The 17,080-nt window shown below is 48.1% G+C and overlaps 1 protein-coding gene across 5 annotated transcripts in view; it reads left to right on the plus strand.

The window, feature by feature from the left end:
- The window catches only part of Trim66 (tripartite motif containing 66), a 166,676-nt gene that overhangs the window by 50,839 nt on the left and 98,757 nt on the right, over nt 1–17,080 (plus strand). For 3 of the 5 annotated variants that reach the window (XM_021168449.3, XM_085841417.1, XM_085841418.1), the window contains exons 11-20: nt 6,120–6,641; nt 6,784–6,976; nt 8,356–8,416; nt 8,929–9,103; nt 9,378–9,664; nt 10,025–10,151; nt 10,956–11,030; nt 11,299–11,451; nt 11,838–12,056; nt 13,006–13,059. In XM_021168449.3, the coding sequence (XP_021024108.2) occupies nt 6,120–6,641; nt 6,784–6,976; nt 8,356–8,416; nt 8,929–9,103; nt 9,378–9,664; nt 10,025–10,151; nt 10,956–11,030; nt 11,299–11,451; nt 11,838–12,056; nt 13,006–13,059 (1,866 nt within the window). Of the gene's footprint in view, nt 1–6,119; nt 6,642–6,783; nt 6,977–8,355; nt 8,417–8,928; nt 9,104–9,377; nt 9,665–10,024; nt 10,152–10,955; nt 11,031–11,298; nt 11,452–11,837; nt 12,082–13,005; nt 15,398–17,080 lie in introns of those variants that run through there. The other 2 variants (XM_029480142.2, XM_021168448.3) reach the window with 2 other exon arrangements.

The following is a 17,080-nucleotide window of genomic DNA, read 5'->3' on the forward strand; positions in this document are numbered from 1 at the left end:
TCCTGCTTTATCTGCAGAAATGTTATCTTGCTGGAAGAACCAGAGATATAATAAACTCAGGACATGTATACTATGTGTCTGTTTGTTATTTTATAATTACTTCTCACTAGGATACTGGATTTCTAGCCAATGGCAAAAAATTAAGATCATCTAGCAGGTTTCACAGGCTAGACCAAGATTCCTATCCTTGGGCTTAGATGGACTTGGGAAATCTGGGTAGTCACTGTGTCTCAACTTTCCTCCTTGTTTCAGTGAAAAAACAAAGCTTTCTCTGAATTTTGAGAATACCGTGTGGCAAACACTAGAACAGTAATATCAATACATTGAACTCCAGAAGGAGACGTGGGTGGTGTAGTGGGAGAGGGTGCTCAGCAGGTTACAGGAAAGCTACTAGACAGGTCAGAGACTGAGTAAAAAGCTGCAGGGCGATTGTCAGAAAAGACAGGGAGCTCTCAGGCAAGATGGCAAGTCAGGTGGTAAGGACAGATGAAAAGCCAGTGGTGTGCTCACACAGGCAGACAAAAAGGAGATGGGTCTGGAATGAATGGAGCTCAGTTGCTTGCTTAGCGTGCACAGCACCCTGAGTGCCATCCTTACTGCCTCATAGAATTGGGTGTAGTAGGGCAGCACTTGAAAGGAGGAGGCAGGAAGATCAGAAGTTCAATGTCTTCCTGAGCTACATAGCAAGACCCTGTCTCAACAAACAGATGAACTGAGATGAGGAGGAGGGCAAGAGTCCCTAACACTTGGGTCCTGTGGAGGAGCAGTTAGGAGCAGGTGAGCTGGCGCTAACTAAGGGTTAAGAATGGGTTCTCAGTCTCAGGGTGGTCTCCCCTCATCCTCTAAAGACCCGAGTTCAGTAACAGAGCAAAGGGTTCTTGGTATTTTGATTCTTCCTTTCTGAACTAGAAAATAGTCGACTTTCACTTGCAAACTTCAAAGTACACACTTTATGAAGTCTGAAGGTTTTATGTGTGTGATGAAGTTGAGGTGTCAGTTTCCTGTTGGCAGTTCAAATTAGTTAGCAGTAAGTCATATTCTTGTGAGACTTTATGGCAGGAATCCACTTTTGCTTTTTCTTGCTTGACCTCTCAACCGCACTGGGTACTGCAAAGGTCAGGTCTCCTTCCTTCCTGGCAGAAGCTCTTTCTGTGAGTGAAACCTTGGCCACTGTGTGGCTGTATTCCCAAGCCCAACCCTGGCATGCTCGTTAGAAGCCCTGCTCTCCTCCCTGGCTCTACTTGCCCGCAAGGTCCTGCTGCAGCTCTGCTCATGTGTGGCACTGGCAGAGAGCAGTGAGAGCTCTTGATTCTCCACTTTCTTCCTCCATTGAAATGAGTACATTTGAGTGTAGTAGTTGGTGGCACTACATTTCATAGAGACAGAAAAGTATCAAAAGTAATTAACATGGTGTAGATAGGTCCCAGAAATGCCATGTATATGCATATGTGCATGTGCGTGTGAATGTGTGTATGGAATTTATTTTGTATATAGTATATAGTGTTTTGCATATATACATATATTTATAGTCTTTGTACCATGTGCATTCTTGGTGCTCATGGAGGCCAGAAGAGGGCATGGGATCCCTTGGGACTGGAGTTACAGATAGTTGTGAACAGCCATGTGGGTGCTAGGATTGAAACCCAGGCCATCTGGAAGAGGAGCCAGTAGTACTCTTAGCTGCTGAGCCATCTTCCCAGCTGCTATTGTTTTTACATCCTATAGACATGGGCCAGTGTTAGATTTTCACAACTGTTTCTGAGTTCCTTCCCCCATGGAAGTTTCCCAGCTTTACTCTTTCTAGCACTGGTCCATGATTGGCCATAGATGTGGAGATGAAAGAGATAAGTTATAGAAACAGATCATCAGCAGACTTGTTTCCAAATAAACACAGTCCTTTCGTGGCTCTGTCTGCCTGTCCCCTTCTTACTCTGTCACTGTGTGAACTCATGTCACTACATGAAGTAAGAAATTGGAAAGAGGGAGTTGATATCCTCTGAAAGGTTTGTTCTTTGAGATTTGGCTTTGTGCCCAACACAAGTGATTCGGTAGTTGATCTAAGTAGATTCTGGATTAGCATCAAGGATCTCACGAAGGGCTTGCTGGAGCATGCATGGAACCCTGAATCTAATCTGTACTACCTTATAAAATTGGGCCTAAAGGCACATGATTTAATCCTAACACTTGAGGAAGCAGGAGGATCAGATGTTCAAGGTCAGCAGCAGCTTCATGTTTAAGTAATTCTCAGTGTCTGTTGTGGAGAGATAGAACGAACACCAGAACTACATTAAATATAACGTCATGTGGGGAGAAAGGAGGAATACTGCAGTTGAAAGGATTTGTTCTATAAAGTGCAGAGGAATACTGCCGTTGTAAGGATCCCTATATTATAAAGTGCAATGCATTAATCACCAGCTATCCTTGTCTGTAGACAAGGAAGTTCACGTTATTAGAAAGCTATGGTAGTGTACAAGCAGGACCACCAAGGGACAGCTTGCTTTGCAGCATCTCACTGGTCCCTCACAGCAGAGGACAAGGCTAACCCTAGTCTTGCTGAGAGGCTCACAAAAGACCCTAAAAAGAATATTCTGTATTCTGGCAGTAGGAGAGAGAGAGAGAGAGAGAGAGAGAGAGAGAGAGAGAGAGAGAGGAAGAAGAAGAGGAGGAGGAGGAGGAGGAGAGAGAGAGAGAGAGAGAGAGAGAGAGAGAGAGAGAGAGAGAGAGAGAGAGAGGAAGAAGAAGAGGAGGAGGAGAGAGAGAGAGAGAGGGAGAGAGAGAGAGAGAGAAGAAGAAGAAGAAGAGGAAGAAGAAGAAGAAGAAGAAGAAGAAGAAGAAGAAGAAGAAGAAGAAGAAGAAGAAGAAGAAGAAGAAGAAGAAGAAGAAGAAAGGCAGAGCCAAGGGACACACTGCAAGACTCAGCCACTCAGTCACCAACCAGAAAGTCACTGCATTCTGGTCTTGGTCACTTTCCCTGGGGTTCCATGCCTAACTCACTTTGGTTGGAGCATCTTTTCATTCTTGTTCTATAGTTTTTTGGTGGTGGGGGATGTAAACTACTTAGTGAATTGGAAAGTTTTTTTTTTCCCCAAAGACTATAGAATTACCAAGCAACACACACACACACACAAAAGAATACTTTTATATGGAAAGATAAATAAAAAATGTTTAAATCATTTTTTTTGAGACATGGTTTCTCTGGTTTCTCTGTGTAGTCTTGGATATCTTGGAACTCACTCTATAGACCAGGCAGGCCTCAAACTCAGAGATACAGGTGTGTGAGTCACCACCAACTGGCTAAATCATGTATTTATAAAACTGAGAATTAAAAATAAGAAAACATACTTTTAAAACTATTAACTAATAAGGGAACAGGATAAGTAGAGAAGAGAAAAAAGTTAAAACACCAAAGAAAAGGTGAAGGCCATGAGAGACGGGAAGGGGAAGGAAAGGAGAGTGAGGGCAGATGAGGGAAGGATGAAGGTGTTGCTGCAGAGGAAGAGCCATCAGGCCCCGTCAGGCCATGACTGAGTGTGGCTCTGAATGCCAGCGATCTGGATCTCACTTCAGCATCTTAGGTGAAGCTCTGAAGGACTCCTGTGTGTCAGAATGTTACCAGGATGACGTAAGTTCATCCAGAAGGGCCCAGTTATTGACAAAAAGCTAGAAAAGCACAAAAGAAGAGAAAAAAGGAACTATGCATAATAAACCACCTAACATTTGTGCTGAGAAAATCCAAAGTGAGAGTATTAAGGGATCTGGGTACAAAATCAAAACAAAAATCAGTGTATATAAAAGAGTAAGACGGAAAACATGAAGACAGCTTTCTGAGCCCCATTTGTATTCAACTAAGGCCTCTGCAGGAAAATACAGTGGTGGAAAGCAAGGTTCCTAGTGCTGCAGTAGTAGACCAAACACTGTTCTATGTGTTACATAAAGTTTTGTCTTTTATCTTTCACCTCTTAATGGCAATTGTAAGGCTTAGCTGAGGCAGAGTGTGCAAAACCCCTAGCCAGTTACCTTGCATGTAATAATAAAAAAAATAAATAATAAATGAATCACTAAACTTCAGCTCTCCAAAGCCAACCCTGATTTTAGGGAAGTTGCACAGAGTCAGTTGTGAGCGGAACAAAACTGGTGTTTACTTGGCTTGGTATTTCTAGACTCAACAGTAGTCCCAGGACATTATTTTGAAATTTTGATTAGCTCATCATGTCATGTATTCACTCAGACACTGCTTTAAGGTCTAGGGATAAAGTGGATAAACAAAATAGACCCAAGTCTATGCTTTGATGGGGTTTAGTTTCACAGGGAACTGCAACTGGTCAATATATCACAAATGGACCGGGAGGCTGAAAGGACCAGTACTATGGGAGCATCAGGGGGTGGGGATATGGTCTACACTTGAGAATGAGAGAACCTTTGTTACAACAACAACAACAACAACAACACCCTGGCTGTGGTGCTGAGCTCTATTGGGCAAGAGGACATGGGGCTGGAGCAAGGGAAATGTTCTGTGCAGAGAAGGCAGTCTCTCTGGAGGGGGCAAGGGCTGCTGCTCCTGTTTAAGAAGCTTAAAGACTGTGTCTGAAGGCCTGGATCACAGAGCACAGCATTGGGTGGGTTGTTGTTTGACTGGTGGCTGCTAAGGATGAGGCACACAGGTCACCTGGGTCTTGGGAGTCTCTTGAGCATGTTTGTATTCATCCTGAGGGGACTGAGTGCACTGCAGAGCTTAATGAAAAGGCATGGTGCGGCCTGATGTGTTTCCAAGTGTGTCTGCACCACGGAGGCCACTCCTGTTGTCTAGGAAGACAGGAAAGTAGGTTAGGGGTTGGCACTGTCAGTAGAGAGGGAAGTAATGGGTATATCTGAATTACAGGGCCTGGTGTTAGTTTGGGAGCGAGGAGGGGTGCCCCTATGATGCTGCTTCCTAGCTGGGTGACCAGGCATGACATTCATGGGAGGAAGACATTCTTTCTTTACTGGGGAAAAGCTTTTTTACCTTTATATTGAAACCTGAGAACGTATTGAAGTGTTTACCGCCCTCAGGAAATGTGAGCACTTCACACATGGGGAAGAAAGACAGATTTGGGACATTGATCTTGAAAGGCTAGAGCTGCTGGCTCTGGTGTTTTCACTTTGATTTTCCAAAGCAGGCAAACTGGTGTAGATTCAATCTTTACTTTTTTCAAGTACAGGCTTGTTAAAGTCCTGAAATCATGAAAGTTACATTTAAAACTGGTCTCCTGCCTTCTCACCTCCATCAAATCTGTTTCTTCAACTCTGAAAACCCATATACAATCAGCTACTGAAATCATTCACATCTTCAACTGCTTCTCATTAACATTTTAAGTCACCCCTGCTTAGGCTCCCCCGTAGTTAGATTTCTGATTGGAACAGTCTCACCCCATCTGATGGCTGCATAGCTGGCGCCATGTTAGGAGTCACCCTGAAGTTCTCTTCCTGTGGTTTGGAGCGACATTGGCCGGTATACCCAGGCTAGAAAAGACCTTCCACTGCCTTGATGAAATCTGTTATCCAATGCTAGTACGAGCTGAAGCTTCCTGCAAGTTCTGGGGTTGACCTGGGTTCCCCTGGACAGAATGAGATCCTCTGGAACCTTGGGAGGGCTTTCCAAAGAGCAGCTCTGAAGCCAAGTACAGAGTGATTCATGAGACCCCTTAAAGGGAAGGAAGAGAAGCCACACATAGTATTAGTCAAGACTGGAAATGCGAAATTAGAAAGTCCTATGACACCTTTGCTTAAGTACAGGACTAGGGTTGGGAGATATAGGTCATGCGTCATGTATGTACCCCAGGTCAGATGGTAGGTTCTCTCCTTTTCTTCATCTCTCTTGCTTTTACACACACACACACGCACACACACACACACACACACACACACACACACACACCCCTTAGCTTGCGCCTCTCTCCATGTCATGACCCGGTGGCCTCCTTGGTGGTGAGAATGGGGACAGGCCTTTATGTGCTGCTTCAGTTCCCAGGGGCAGCCCCTAAATGCAGGCAAATGGAAGCTCAGAGCTCTCGGGGGATGGGTCCCCCCTCTTCCTACATTTCCAGTTGACAACCCAACTCCACCTATGTCCCTTTCTGCAGCATGCCACCTCAGTGAGCATCATGGGCTTTTCCAACACTGTGGAGATGGAGTTGTCATCTACCAGGCTGGCGAGGACCATAGAGCCACAGATCCACAGGGTGAGCAGCCTGACAGCTGCCCCCACCCACACAATTCCAAGCTTGCTGAGTGGCCCACCACAAACTGTGTCCAGCATGATGAGTGTTTCAAACCATGCCATGCCAAGCCTGACAGCCAGTCACCTGCAGCCCGTGCCAAACCTTGTGCGTGGCACATTCCAGTCCACACCCAACCTGAGGGGTGATTCCTCTCAAGCCATCACAGGCCTGGCAAGTAATCACTCACAAGCTGGGCCCAGTCTAATGTCTGGGCACACCCAGGCTGCGCCGAGTCTGGCCACTTGTCCTCTGCAGGGAATGCCACCGGTTTCTGATGTGCATGTGGAGCCAAGATCCGTATCCAGTCCTGGGACTTGCCCAGCTGCAGAAAGCCTGGGCACCAGGGATGGGGCTGAGTCCTCCCTGGGGAATGCCTTGTGTAAGGTAGGTCTTAGGCATTCAACTTTTGCCTATTATGAAGCCAAAGGTTGGCCACTGACAGCCTCTCACCTTAGCCTTAACTTACCAGTTTTGGTGATGGCCACAATGTCAGGTTTGATTCTTCTTGATGTTTTACCTTTGACAGATGGAAAGTGAGGATTGTACCCGTTTCTCAGACTCAGTAGGACAAGGCCCTACAGCCTCCAGTCTGGATGGTCCCAAGGATTTGGCTATTCCCTCAGAACTGGAGGAACCAATTAACCTCTCTGTGAAAAAACCTTTCCTGGCACCAGTGATCAACACATCCACTGCTCTGCAACAGTACCGGAATCCAAAAGGTGAGACTTGAGTAAACTTTCCTGTTGGCCATAGACCTGAGCGGGCCACTCAGTACCTCCAGGTGTGGTGGAGGCAGGGGGATGGGCTCAGCCTGGGGGAATGCTGCTTAGAAGGCCGAATTTGCTTCTGTCCTTCAGAAGTGGTGCACGTGCTTCTGCTATCCTAACCATGGGCAGCACTGATCTGTGTGTGACCTCCTTGCAACCTTCCCCACAGAACACATCCTAGGGAGTCCAGTTTTGTATGTAGGCACCATGGAAGAAATCACTCCAAAAGAGCTAGCCTTGGCAAAATGTTGAGTGAAAAGGTGTGTCTGATGGATGTGGTTTGTGGAATGCCATCGGCTTCAGTAAATGGGACTCATTAAACTACTGCCTAGGGTAGGGGGACAAACAACCACAGTAAAATCGTTCAGCCTCTTACTCTGTAACAATGGCAAGTATTTTCCAAGTACTCAGAAGTCATGTTCATTTGAGCAATGCCTTACTGGACCACTGGAAATAGGCTCTGCATTTCTTCCCAGGGAGTTAGTGTCTTTTCTTCCATCATGTGGTTCCTGGGGATCAAACTCAGGCTGTCAGACTTGGCAACAAGCACCTATACCTGTGAGCTGTCTAGCCAGCCCACCAACAGCCCTTTCTTCAAGTGGTTCAGTGGTTTGTTTCATCTGATCAGGGCGAGTCAAGAAATACTGAAATACTGAGTGAAATACTGGCCACTTAGGACTTTTCCATGTGTGGTCCAAATATGACTTATTTGGAAATGGATCAGTCTATTTTGTAGGCCCTTAATACATACAAGAACAACAATTCCACTAAACTGGATTATTTTTTCTCTTTATACTGACAGTCCAACTGGAAGACTATTGGTCCTTTTTACATATAGGAATAACCCTATATGCTATGCAACTAAATTAACATTTTAGACCCAGCTTTGCCCAAGAAAAGTGAACAGGACAGTGCTGATAAACGGGAGCTCCTGTGTGTGCCTCACCTCTGTTCTCTGCTCATCTGTGTTGACGCTGCCGTGCTCCGGCCTCCGGGGTGGTGCTCTTGCAGAGACTGCAGAGAATGACAGGAGATGACACGAGTGCCTGGGAAACAGGTGATTTCTAAGCTCTTGGCTGTTACCTGTCGGCAGCCTCTGAGAATCATCTGTACTCCTCTTTGCCAAAAAGATAATGGCCTTCATCCTGTCTCAGGAAGGAGACCCACGGTAGGACTGTTGTTACCACTATGAATGAACACACAGTTGATAACAATTGTGTGGCAAGTGTATGGCCAAAAGTTCAAATAACAGGAATGGAAGGTCTAAGAGAGAGAGAGAGAGTCTTGTCACAAATGTATGTCACAGCTATTTCATTTGTCTTTTGTCTTAGAATATGAGAATTTTGAACAAGGAGCCCTAGAGCTGGATACAAAGGAGAATTCAGACATCAGGTAATGGCTTTTGGCCAACTTTCTCACCCTCAGCTTCCTGTCCTGAGAGGTTGGCACAGGAAGTAATCCTGTATATGAACTAGAAGCAGAATTTTGTCTATACCTATTGTCACCTCCTGCAGGGCCTCAAGTGGGTGGCTGTGGTTGGGTACCTAGAATGGGGGTGAGTGTCTAGAACAGGGTTGGGTACCTAGAATGGGGGTGGGTGCCTAGAACAGGGTTGGGTGCCTAGAATGGGGGTGGGTGCCTAGAACAGGGTTGGGTGCCTAGAATGGGGGTGGGACAGTTCCAGGCATGACTAGGCATGCACTCTGGGTAATCGTCCTCACTCTTCACGGAGCCCTCTTCTAACTACAGATGGAAAGATCTTTCCCGTGTCTGACAGGATTGGCAGGGCGGGGCTTGGCAGGAGGCAGAATGTGGATCTGGAAGGGGTTAACTTAGGAGACCTACTTAGGGATCTAGGCTCACTGCAGCTCCTGCTGAGACCCAGGGTGTCTCTCTCACCACAGAGCTATCAGTAGTGAGCCCAAGATCCCCTACGTGCGACTGGAGCGGCTCAAGATCTGTGCTGCCTCATCAGGAGAGATGCCTGTGTTTAAGCTGAAGCCCCAGAAAAATAGCCAGGATGGAAGCTTCCTCCTGGTGATTGAGTGTGGCTCTGAGTCCTCCAGCATGTCCATTAAGGTACCTCTCAGATGTGCTCAGTCCAGGCTAGGAGCCTTTTTCTTTGCTGGAATACTTGCTTTAGGGCCTTTTGTGATCCCCAGTGGGACTGTTCTCTGTTGTGTGGATTCTGTGAGATACAGCACAGTTGAGCTGGGACTTGGCTGGTTTGTGGCCCTGGAGTAAGAGATCTCCGTAGCAAGTGCTCAGTCTCTGTCAGTCTTCCCCGTCCCCAGCCCTGACAACCACTTTCCTATACTGTGTTCCAACTGCTCAGACTCTCTTCTTCCCCAAGGTCAGCCAGAACAGCCAGCCTGATGCCACCCAGGGCCCAGGTCTTGGGGGAAGAAAGGTCACTGTCACATCTCTGACTGGACAGCGGCCACAAGAGGTGGAGAGCACATCTGAGGAACACAGACTCATCCCCCGAGCTCCAGGAGCCAAGAAGATGACCCCAGCCCCCATAGAGAATGAGGACTTCTGTGCGGTGTGCATCAATGGTGGGGAGCTGCTATGCTGTGACCGCTGCCCCAAAGTGTATCACCTTTCCTGCCACGTGCCAGCCTTGCTCAGCTTCCCAGGGTGAGTCATGCCATCACCTGACTAGCAGCATCAACTCCAGGGCCATATCATGATTCTGACCGGGCCCACAGCACTCCAGGATGGGCTTACTGGGCCCAAACCGAGACCAGTTCTGTGAGGCTGTGGCCCTGCACGGCTTCTATAACAGATTTGCCCCATAGCTGGCCCTAGCTCCCCACTTATCCTTTCTGTAGTCATGGCCTTTTTACTTCTTTCACTTCTTTTGAGCCTGTGGCTAGAAGGTTGATGCAGGGCTGGGGACATGGTTTCTTCCTTCACCACCCCACTTCTTTGTGTCTGTTCTGGGCAGAGGGTCAGGGAAGGATGCTGAGTTCTAATATGACCCCACCTGCTGTGCAGGGGAGAATGGGTGTGCACCCTGTGCCGCAGCCTGACGCAGCCTGAGATGGAGTACGACTGTGAGAACGCGCGCTACAGTCACCCTGGAGTGCGGGTACTTCCCGGCCTGAGCATGTATGACCAGAAGGTAGGGAGGGCTTGGGGAAATAGTGTTTTTCTATGTGAGGCAGTACCCTTGTGCCTACAGAGACTGAGGTTTTTCCCAAGGGGATGGCAAGCCTTTTGGGGGTGGGGCTGTTGGTCATCTTTCCATCACTGTGACAAAATAATCAAGAAAACCAACATAAAGCATAACAGGTTTATTGTGACTCAGGGTTTCAATTCATGGTTACGTGGCTTTATTGTTCCCAGGTCTGTGGTAGGGCAGAGACATTACAGTGAGGAGCATGTGGGAGAGCAGCGCTTACCTCATATCTGTTAGAGGGCAGGAAGGGGTAAGGGGCTCCAGGGGCAAACTATACCCTGTAAGGATATGGCCCAGATGACCCACTTCCTCTTACTCGCCATCACCTCTTAAAAGTTCCCCCAGCTCTCACCAGTCCAGAAGTGGATTAATCCCCTTGCAAGGCCAGAGCCCTGGTTAAGTCACCTTCCAAAAGCTCTGCCTCCGAACTGCTGCCCTGGGACCAAACCTTTAACACAAGAGTTTCACGCATGCGTGAGTGTGTGTGCGTGCATGTGTGTGTGTGTGTGTGTGCGTGCATGCGTGAGTGCGTGCGTGTGCATGGTGTTTAAAGCTCTGCTGTGAGCTAAGCCTGCTGACTCGGCCTGTGGGAATGTATGTGAGTGCCCCTTTCCAAACAGTTTTCCTCTGACGTGGGAGTCCAAACTGCCTTCTTAGGGTGGCTGGCATCCTTGAGGTCAGAGCCAGACAGTTATCCAGGGTTACCACCCTTAGTTCTCACTGAGGTGCCCCTTGTGGTTTCTGCAGAAGTGTGAGAAGCTGGTCCTGTCCCTGTGCTGCAACAGCCTCAGCCTGCCCTTCCATGAACCAGTCAGCCCCCTGGTAAGGAGGCCCCTGCCGGTCCTGCCTGCTGCTCTCCTTTCTGCTGAGGGGACACCAAGGGGCCATTCCTGCTTCTTCCTCTCCCTCACTGCTACTGCATCAGACCTGACCTAGCGGGAGACATCTCTCCCTCTTCCCCCACTTTTGTTCCTCATTTCTTCATCACCTCCACTTACATCCCAACTCACTCCCCACCTCCTCTTCTTTTCTGTCTGTTCCTACACTAATTTTCTCCTCTTCAGCTTCTCCCTTTCTCTCCTTCCCCAAGGCCAGGCATTATTACCAGATTATCAAGAGGCCCATGGACCTGTCAATCATCCGGAGGAAACTGCAAAAGAAAGACCCGGCTCATTACACCACTCCAGAGGAAGTGGTGTCAGATGTACGCCTCATGTTCTGGAACTGTGCTAAGTTCAACTATGTATGTTGGGTTTATTTTTATTATTTCACAGTGACCCCAAGACTGTCCTAGATGGGCGTGGGGTGGGTAAGAGAGTCTGGAAGCAGAGCTCTGGAGTTTGCTATGGATTAAAAGCCCTGTCCCAAATGTGGGCCCTAAGCATGGACTCAGAAGGATGGGGGAGTCTGGGAGGCGCTCATAACTGGTCAACTGTGGGTAGCTACCAAGACAGCTGCCAAATGGGTTGTCTTGAGTCCAAGGAGAATGTGCCAAGCTCCAGGTCTCTCAGGATGATATTTCAGGATAGGCCAGTCAGGCTTGTACTTCCCGTGTCCCTCCTGATGGAGGGCACAAGAGGAGATGGCCTGGTAGAAGCAGGCTAGAACAGCACTGTCTCTCTGCATTAGCCTGACTCGGAGGTTGCAGAGGCTGGCCGCTGTCTGGAAGTGTTCTTTGAAGGCTGGCTAAAGGAGATCTACCCAGACAAATGCTTTGCCCAGCCCCAGCAAGAGGATTCAGACTCTGAGGACGTATCTGGCGAGAGTGGCTGTTCCACTCCTCAGGGCTTCCCATGGCCTCCCTACATGCAGGAAGGCATCCAGCCCAAGAGGCGACGGAGGCATATGGTAAAGAGCTTCTGCCAGCCAGTGGGTAAGGTGGATGGGTGAGGGCACTGACAAAGGGGCACCTGGGAGGATATGGAGAGCACAGGACAGAGTGGTACTGACGAAACTTCCCTCTCATCCCTTTATGGCGGTACAGAGGTCACCAACTCCAGTTGTCAGTGAAGCTCAAAATCCTGAGGGGGCCTATGCTCCTGCCCAGGGTCCTCTAGCAAGTTCACAGATCTCGGGTGAAGAAGTGTTCTGACACCCAGCTCAGTACTGGTTAGACTACTCTATGATTGTATACCCATAGAAAGAATTACCTGGTATCAGTGCCTACCGTGGCTAGAGGGGGATCAGAAAGGGACCCTTTTAGCTTCTTGATATAAAAAAGGGAGCAGGGAGGTTGCTCACAATAGAGAGAACCTTAGCACTTTCTGGTTGGTCTCACCTGTGTGGACTTGAAAGATCAATTTCCTTCCTTCCTTCCTTCCTTCCTTCCTTCCTTCCTTCCTTCCTTCCTTCCTTCCTTCCTTCCTTCCTTCCTTCCTTCCTTCCTTCCCTCCTTCCTTCCTTCCTTTCTTCCTTCCTTCCTTCTTCTTTCCTCCCTCCCCCCCCCCTTTTAAAATAAGCTCTTACTATGTAGCCAAGGCTGATTGGAACTAACTATAGAGATCAGGATGGCCTTAAACTTCTTCCTCCCAAGTGCTAGGATTATAGACATGTGCTACTCCGTGCAGCCATTCTGTTAAATTCCACTGAGATGCGCTGCTGGCCTCCTGTGTGCCAAGGTCTGGCCATCAGCCCCTGATTATTTGCAACACTCTGTGCATAGTACATAGTGAGCTCTGTGGTTGCATTTCCAGGGTAGAATGCATTTAATTAGCTCTGGGGAACCCCAATCCTGACCCTGATCCCCTCTAGTTTAATAAACCCAGATTTGAGTGTTCCGATTTTTCTTTTATCTCAGGAGAATGAGAAGACAAAGAGAGTGTCGTTTCGTCTGGCCAACAGCATCTCGCAGGTGTGAGAGCTGGGAGGAGATGGGGCACGCTGGTGGCTGATGTCCCTGTCCTTGAGACCATCCCTCCCCATCCTTCAGCTTATCCTCTTCAGAATGTGGCTGTGAGATGAGTCTTGTTGAGCGTGCAGCGCTCCCTTCATCATTAGCATCTCCAGTGTTTATTTGGGAGCCATAGTGCATCCACCATAAAGAAGACTTCAGTAAAACAGGGAAGAGGGAGGTGTTCCTCATTGCCAGAGTAACCGGACATAGAGGTTCTGTGCCTCTTCGGGCTCAGGAGGACCTGGCTTTCTTGCTGAGCTCTCTCAGCTGAGTGGAGCACACTCGGCTCACCTCTCTGCAGCCAGGGCTCAGGAACACCTTGTGTCTCTGAACTCCTGGCTTAGACACGGGTACAAGAAAGGAAGTGAGGTTTGGATATATGGCAGGCCTGTGGTCCCTGTCCCAGCACAGCCAAAGATTGTCACTGTTTGCCTTTGCTCGTCCTGTTGGGACAGAGGTGTCTGCCACTGGCAGAATAATGGAGGCTTCTCGAGGCCCTAGGTCTCAATCAGTGCCTATTTGGGTTCTAAAGGTTTTCAGGGTATTGGCTTTTTGTGTCCCCTTTCCTGAGTAGGACTTAGGTGGTCACTGTGAAATGCTGTGTGTGGTTTGGCACTCTTGGCTGAGCTGGGTGGCAGTGTAAAGATCAGTTTCCACTCACACCCAGGAGATGCCAGCTTCAGAGTCTGTCCCTCTGTGTCCTAACTCTAGGATAATAGCACTTCAGAGCCTGCCTTCCCAGAAGTCACTGGTATGTGTGTCAGTGGTTCTTCCTCGATTTCAGACATCTGCATCTTGAGTTCCACTTGGGACTAATGTGACATGATGTCTGCTGCAGGAACTGAGGTCCCTGGCAAGGATGACCCACAGCCAGTGCAGAGTGTCAGGCCTCTCCTGCCTACGATTCTAGGTCTCTGCTTTTTTCACTCAGCCAAAGATCAGAACTGTGGCCATGATGCTCACAGCCTGGAAGCAGGCAAACACTGTCACCCTTTAGTGTTGGAACTTGGAGAAGGCTACAGTGACTGGTAGAAGTCTGCTGAGGTGTTAGTAGGCTAAGGGTGGAGAAGGGGAAAATTGGGAGGTGAGAAGCCTTAGGTGACTCTGAGGTTACATCAGGGTTGTAGTCCTCACAGAATGCAGAAAGGCCCATCATGGGAATGGGGTGGTGGCAACAGAGCTACAGGCCACATAGTGGAAGGATCACTACAGTATAGGCAGGGCATTTGTGAGGATGCCTCTGAGACACATACAGGGACAGGCTTCTTCCCAAGCAAGGGCTTGGCTGAGGAAGGACCTGTCGACTGTACTGCTGATCGAGCGATGGGCCTGGCATTTCAGTGGCTTGGTCCTGAGGCATGGCATGGCTGATTTCAGGGGACGCTTGGGTCGTGGCTTTGTTTTTGTGAAGAGGTGCAGTTTAAGGAAGTGATTTTTCGTAGAGCCTTTGCTAGGAAGCAATTTTCTTTTTACCAAAAACGTCTTCTTTGCCCGTGAGTCAGTAAGAGCACCCGATCCCTTCTCCATTGGGCTGAGGGAGCTACTTCCCTTTGAAGCAAGCCCTGCCCACTGTCTTGTCATTCAGCAGTGCTGCTGCCAAGCTCTCCGCAGTAGATGGGCTTCCATATCCTGCTGTCTAGTTCCAGGCAGCAGAATCTTTACTTCACTCTTAGCCAGGTAACCCCTGAAAGCAGTCTTCGCTCCTTGTGTTCACAAAGTTTTTGGGTTGGGGCTTAGGCTGCTTCTCTTTTGATTTTTGCATCTTTCTCTCTGATTGGTCTGATGAGGTTCCTTCTGTTCTTACCTTCCTAATTCCTGTCTATGGGCATCTTTCCTTATTGTGGCCTATATTCCTACTATAGTCTTCATGGTGTTTGGCACTGGAAAGCCACCGAACACTGTGATAGCTTGAAACCTAACAGCATTTCCTGGACCAGCTGGAGACAGTGACCATAAAATGGAAATGCCTGGTTCAAAGCATGGGTTCTCCTCTCTTGGTACAGCTCATAGCTTGAGTGTGTCCTATTAGAGCAAGGACCAGCTTCTGGGCCCAGAGATGTTAGAAATGCAGCAGACACGTCTCTGTTCCCTTGCTATGATAGGGCCCCTCTGTGGCGAGACACTCCCTCTGGGCATCTGAGCAGGGCAGACAGAGAAGAGGGATGCCTTTTTTTCTTTAAGGCTGTGAAGCTCTGGTCTATCATTCCTTTCCTGTACTGGTTAGCCTATGGGATTTCTCCTGGGACCAAGTTTTAAGTCATGTTAAATTTTTGGGTTTTTTTTTTTTTTTTTTTTTTTTTTTGCATGCAGAAAACAAAACTAAAAGTTAAAAAAAAAAAAAAAACTAACAACAAAAGCAATCACCTGTTCACTAAGTGACTTGTGCTCATTTTCATTGGATCCTGCAGTGACTCATTTCCATATGGTCCCATTGTAAAGTCAGCTAAGTCAAAGTCAGGCAATGGGAATGAACTGAGTTCTGGTTATTATATTGTCCTGTGCAGCCGTAGAAGATAAGAAACTTGTTTCTGGCTGTGCTGAGAAATGCAATGGTAGGGTGGCTTTGGGGGACACCAAGGGGATTTTAGTACAAAGATTGATACAAAATATGGGTATTTTGATCCTCCGGAATTCTAGCAACAGGTACATGCCTGCTTCAGGAGTCTTACAGAATGGCAGCTACTGGGCCCTCCTTGCACATTGCTCCATGGGAGACATGGTTGGAAAGTCAGAGAATGTTGGCTCCTGTTCCTAGTTTAGCCACAGGTCTTTGTGTGCCTTGTAATATCTAGGTCCCCCTTTTTGCTGGGTTGTGCTCCACTTCCATCCCTACTGCACTGGTCACCTACTGAAGCACTTCTGAGCTGAGGAGTTGTCCCTGTGGCCCCTCTTCTCCAGTCCACTCACTCCTGAGCACCTGCCCTCTCCCTTTGCCCATCCCATGGCTATATCCCTCCCCTGTCTCCCAGACTTTCAGTCTTATCTAGGATCCCCTCCTCTTCCCAGCCTGAACCCAGGCCCCACCACATGGTTCTTATTAGCATCTCGAACTTTCCTAACCTCCCCAACTTCCAGTTTCTCCATTTTCCATATTAGCCTGATTTCTGCTTTTTGTTTTTGTTTGTTTTTGTTTTGCTTCTAAGCATGGCAGGTTTGGAGCTGCAGCCTCAGTATTGATGGGAAATTCTTGAACTTGGTATTATGTGCTTCGGATCTATGTCCCTTGTCTTTGTTGTTAGCCAATGACAACTCACCATCTGTTTCACTGAAGAGAGCTTGCAGGCAAGGGCTTCCTGGCCCCTGCCGTTCTTCCTACTGTCCTGTGTGTGTATGCCACCTCCTTTCCTTCCCTGCTCTTCTGGTTCTGTGTTTTCTGATCCGGGCTATGTTCTCTAAGGCTCTGTTTTTCACTCCCAGGACTCTGTAGGCTCTCTCCATTGCTTACCCCTCTCCACACAGCCTAACAAAGGTCTCTCAAGATTAAAGCAAAACTGTCACATCTGTGTCATAGACCTTTTCCCCTGCCCATTATTCTTCATTTAAAATAAACTATTTGACTGAGTGTGATGGCGTACATCTTTAATCTTAGCACTTGGGAGTTCAAGGCCAGGTTGGTCTACATGTGAGTAGATCACCCAGGGCTACACGGTAAGACCCTGGCTCGGACAAGAGAGAATACTTTTCTTTGATTCTTCTTCCTTTTCGGTCCTCTGTAGGTTTTCACGAGAGTGACCACCAGCTACCAAATGACATGCCTTTCACTTCTCTGCTGCCTCGAGCTCCTCACAGCATCTCCCTAGCCCATCATTCCCCTGTGCAGCTCTCTCTTCACCGTCTTTTAGGGTATCCGATGTTGTTACATTAGCTCTATCTCAGCCGCAGAGGCTGTGCTTGCTGGAAACCTAGACAGAGGGATGTGCCTGGCTGTCATCATTTTCTCCTCCTCAGGGCCTGGGTGAGCAAGAAGAATCATAGTTGC

The sequence above is a fragment of the Mus caroli genome, unplaced genomic scaffold (assembly GCF_978045245.1).
Source record: "Mus caroli unplaced genomic scaffold, Mus_caroli_1 scaffold_8, whole genome shotgun sequence".
NCBI classification, from domain to species: domain Eukaryota; kingdom Metazoa; phylum Chordata; class Mammalia; order Rodentia; family Muridae; genus Mus; species Mus caroli.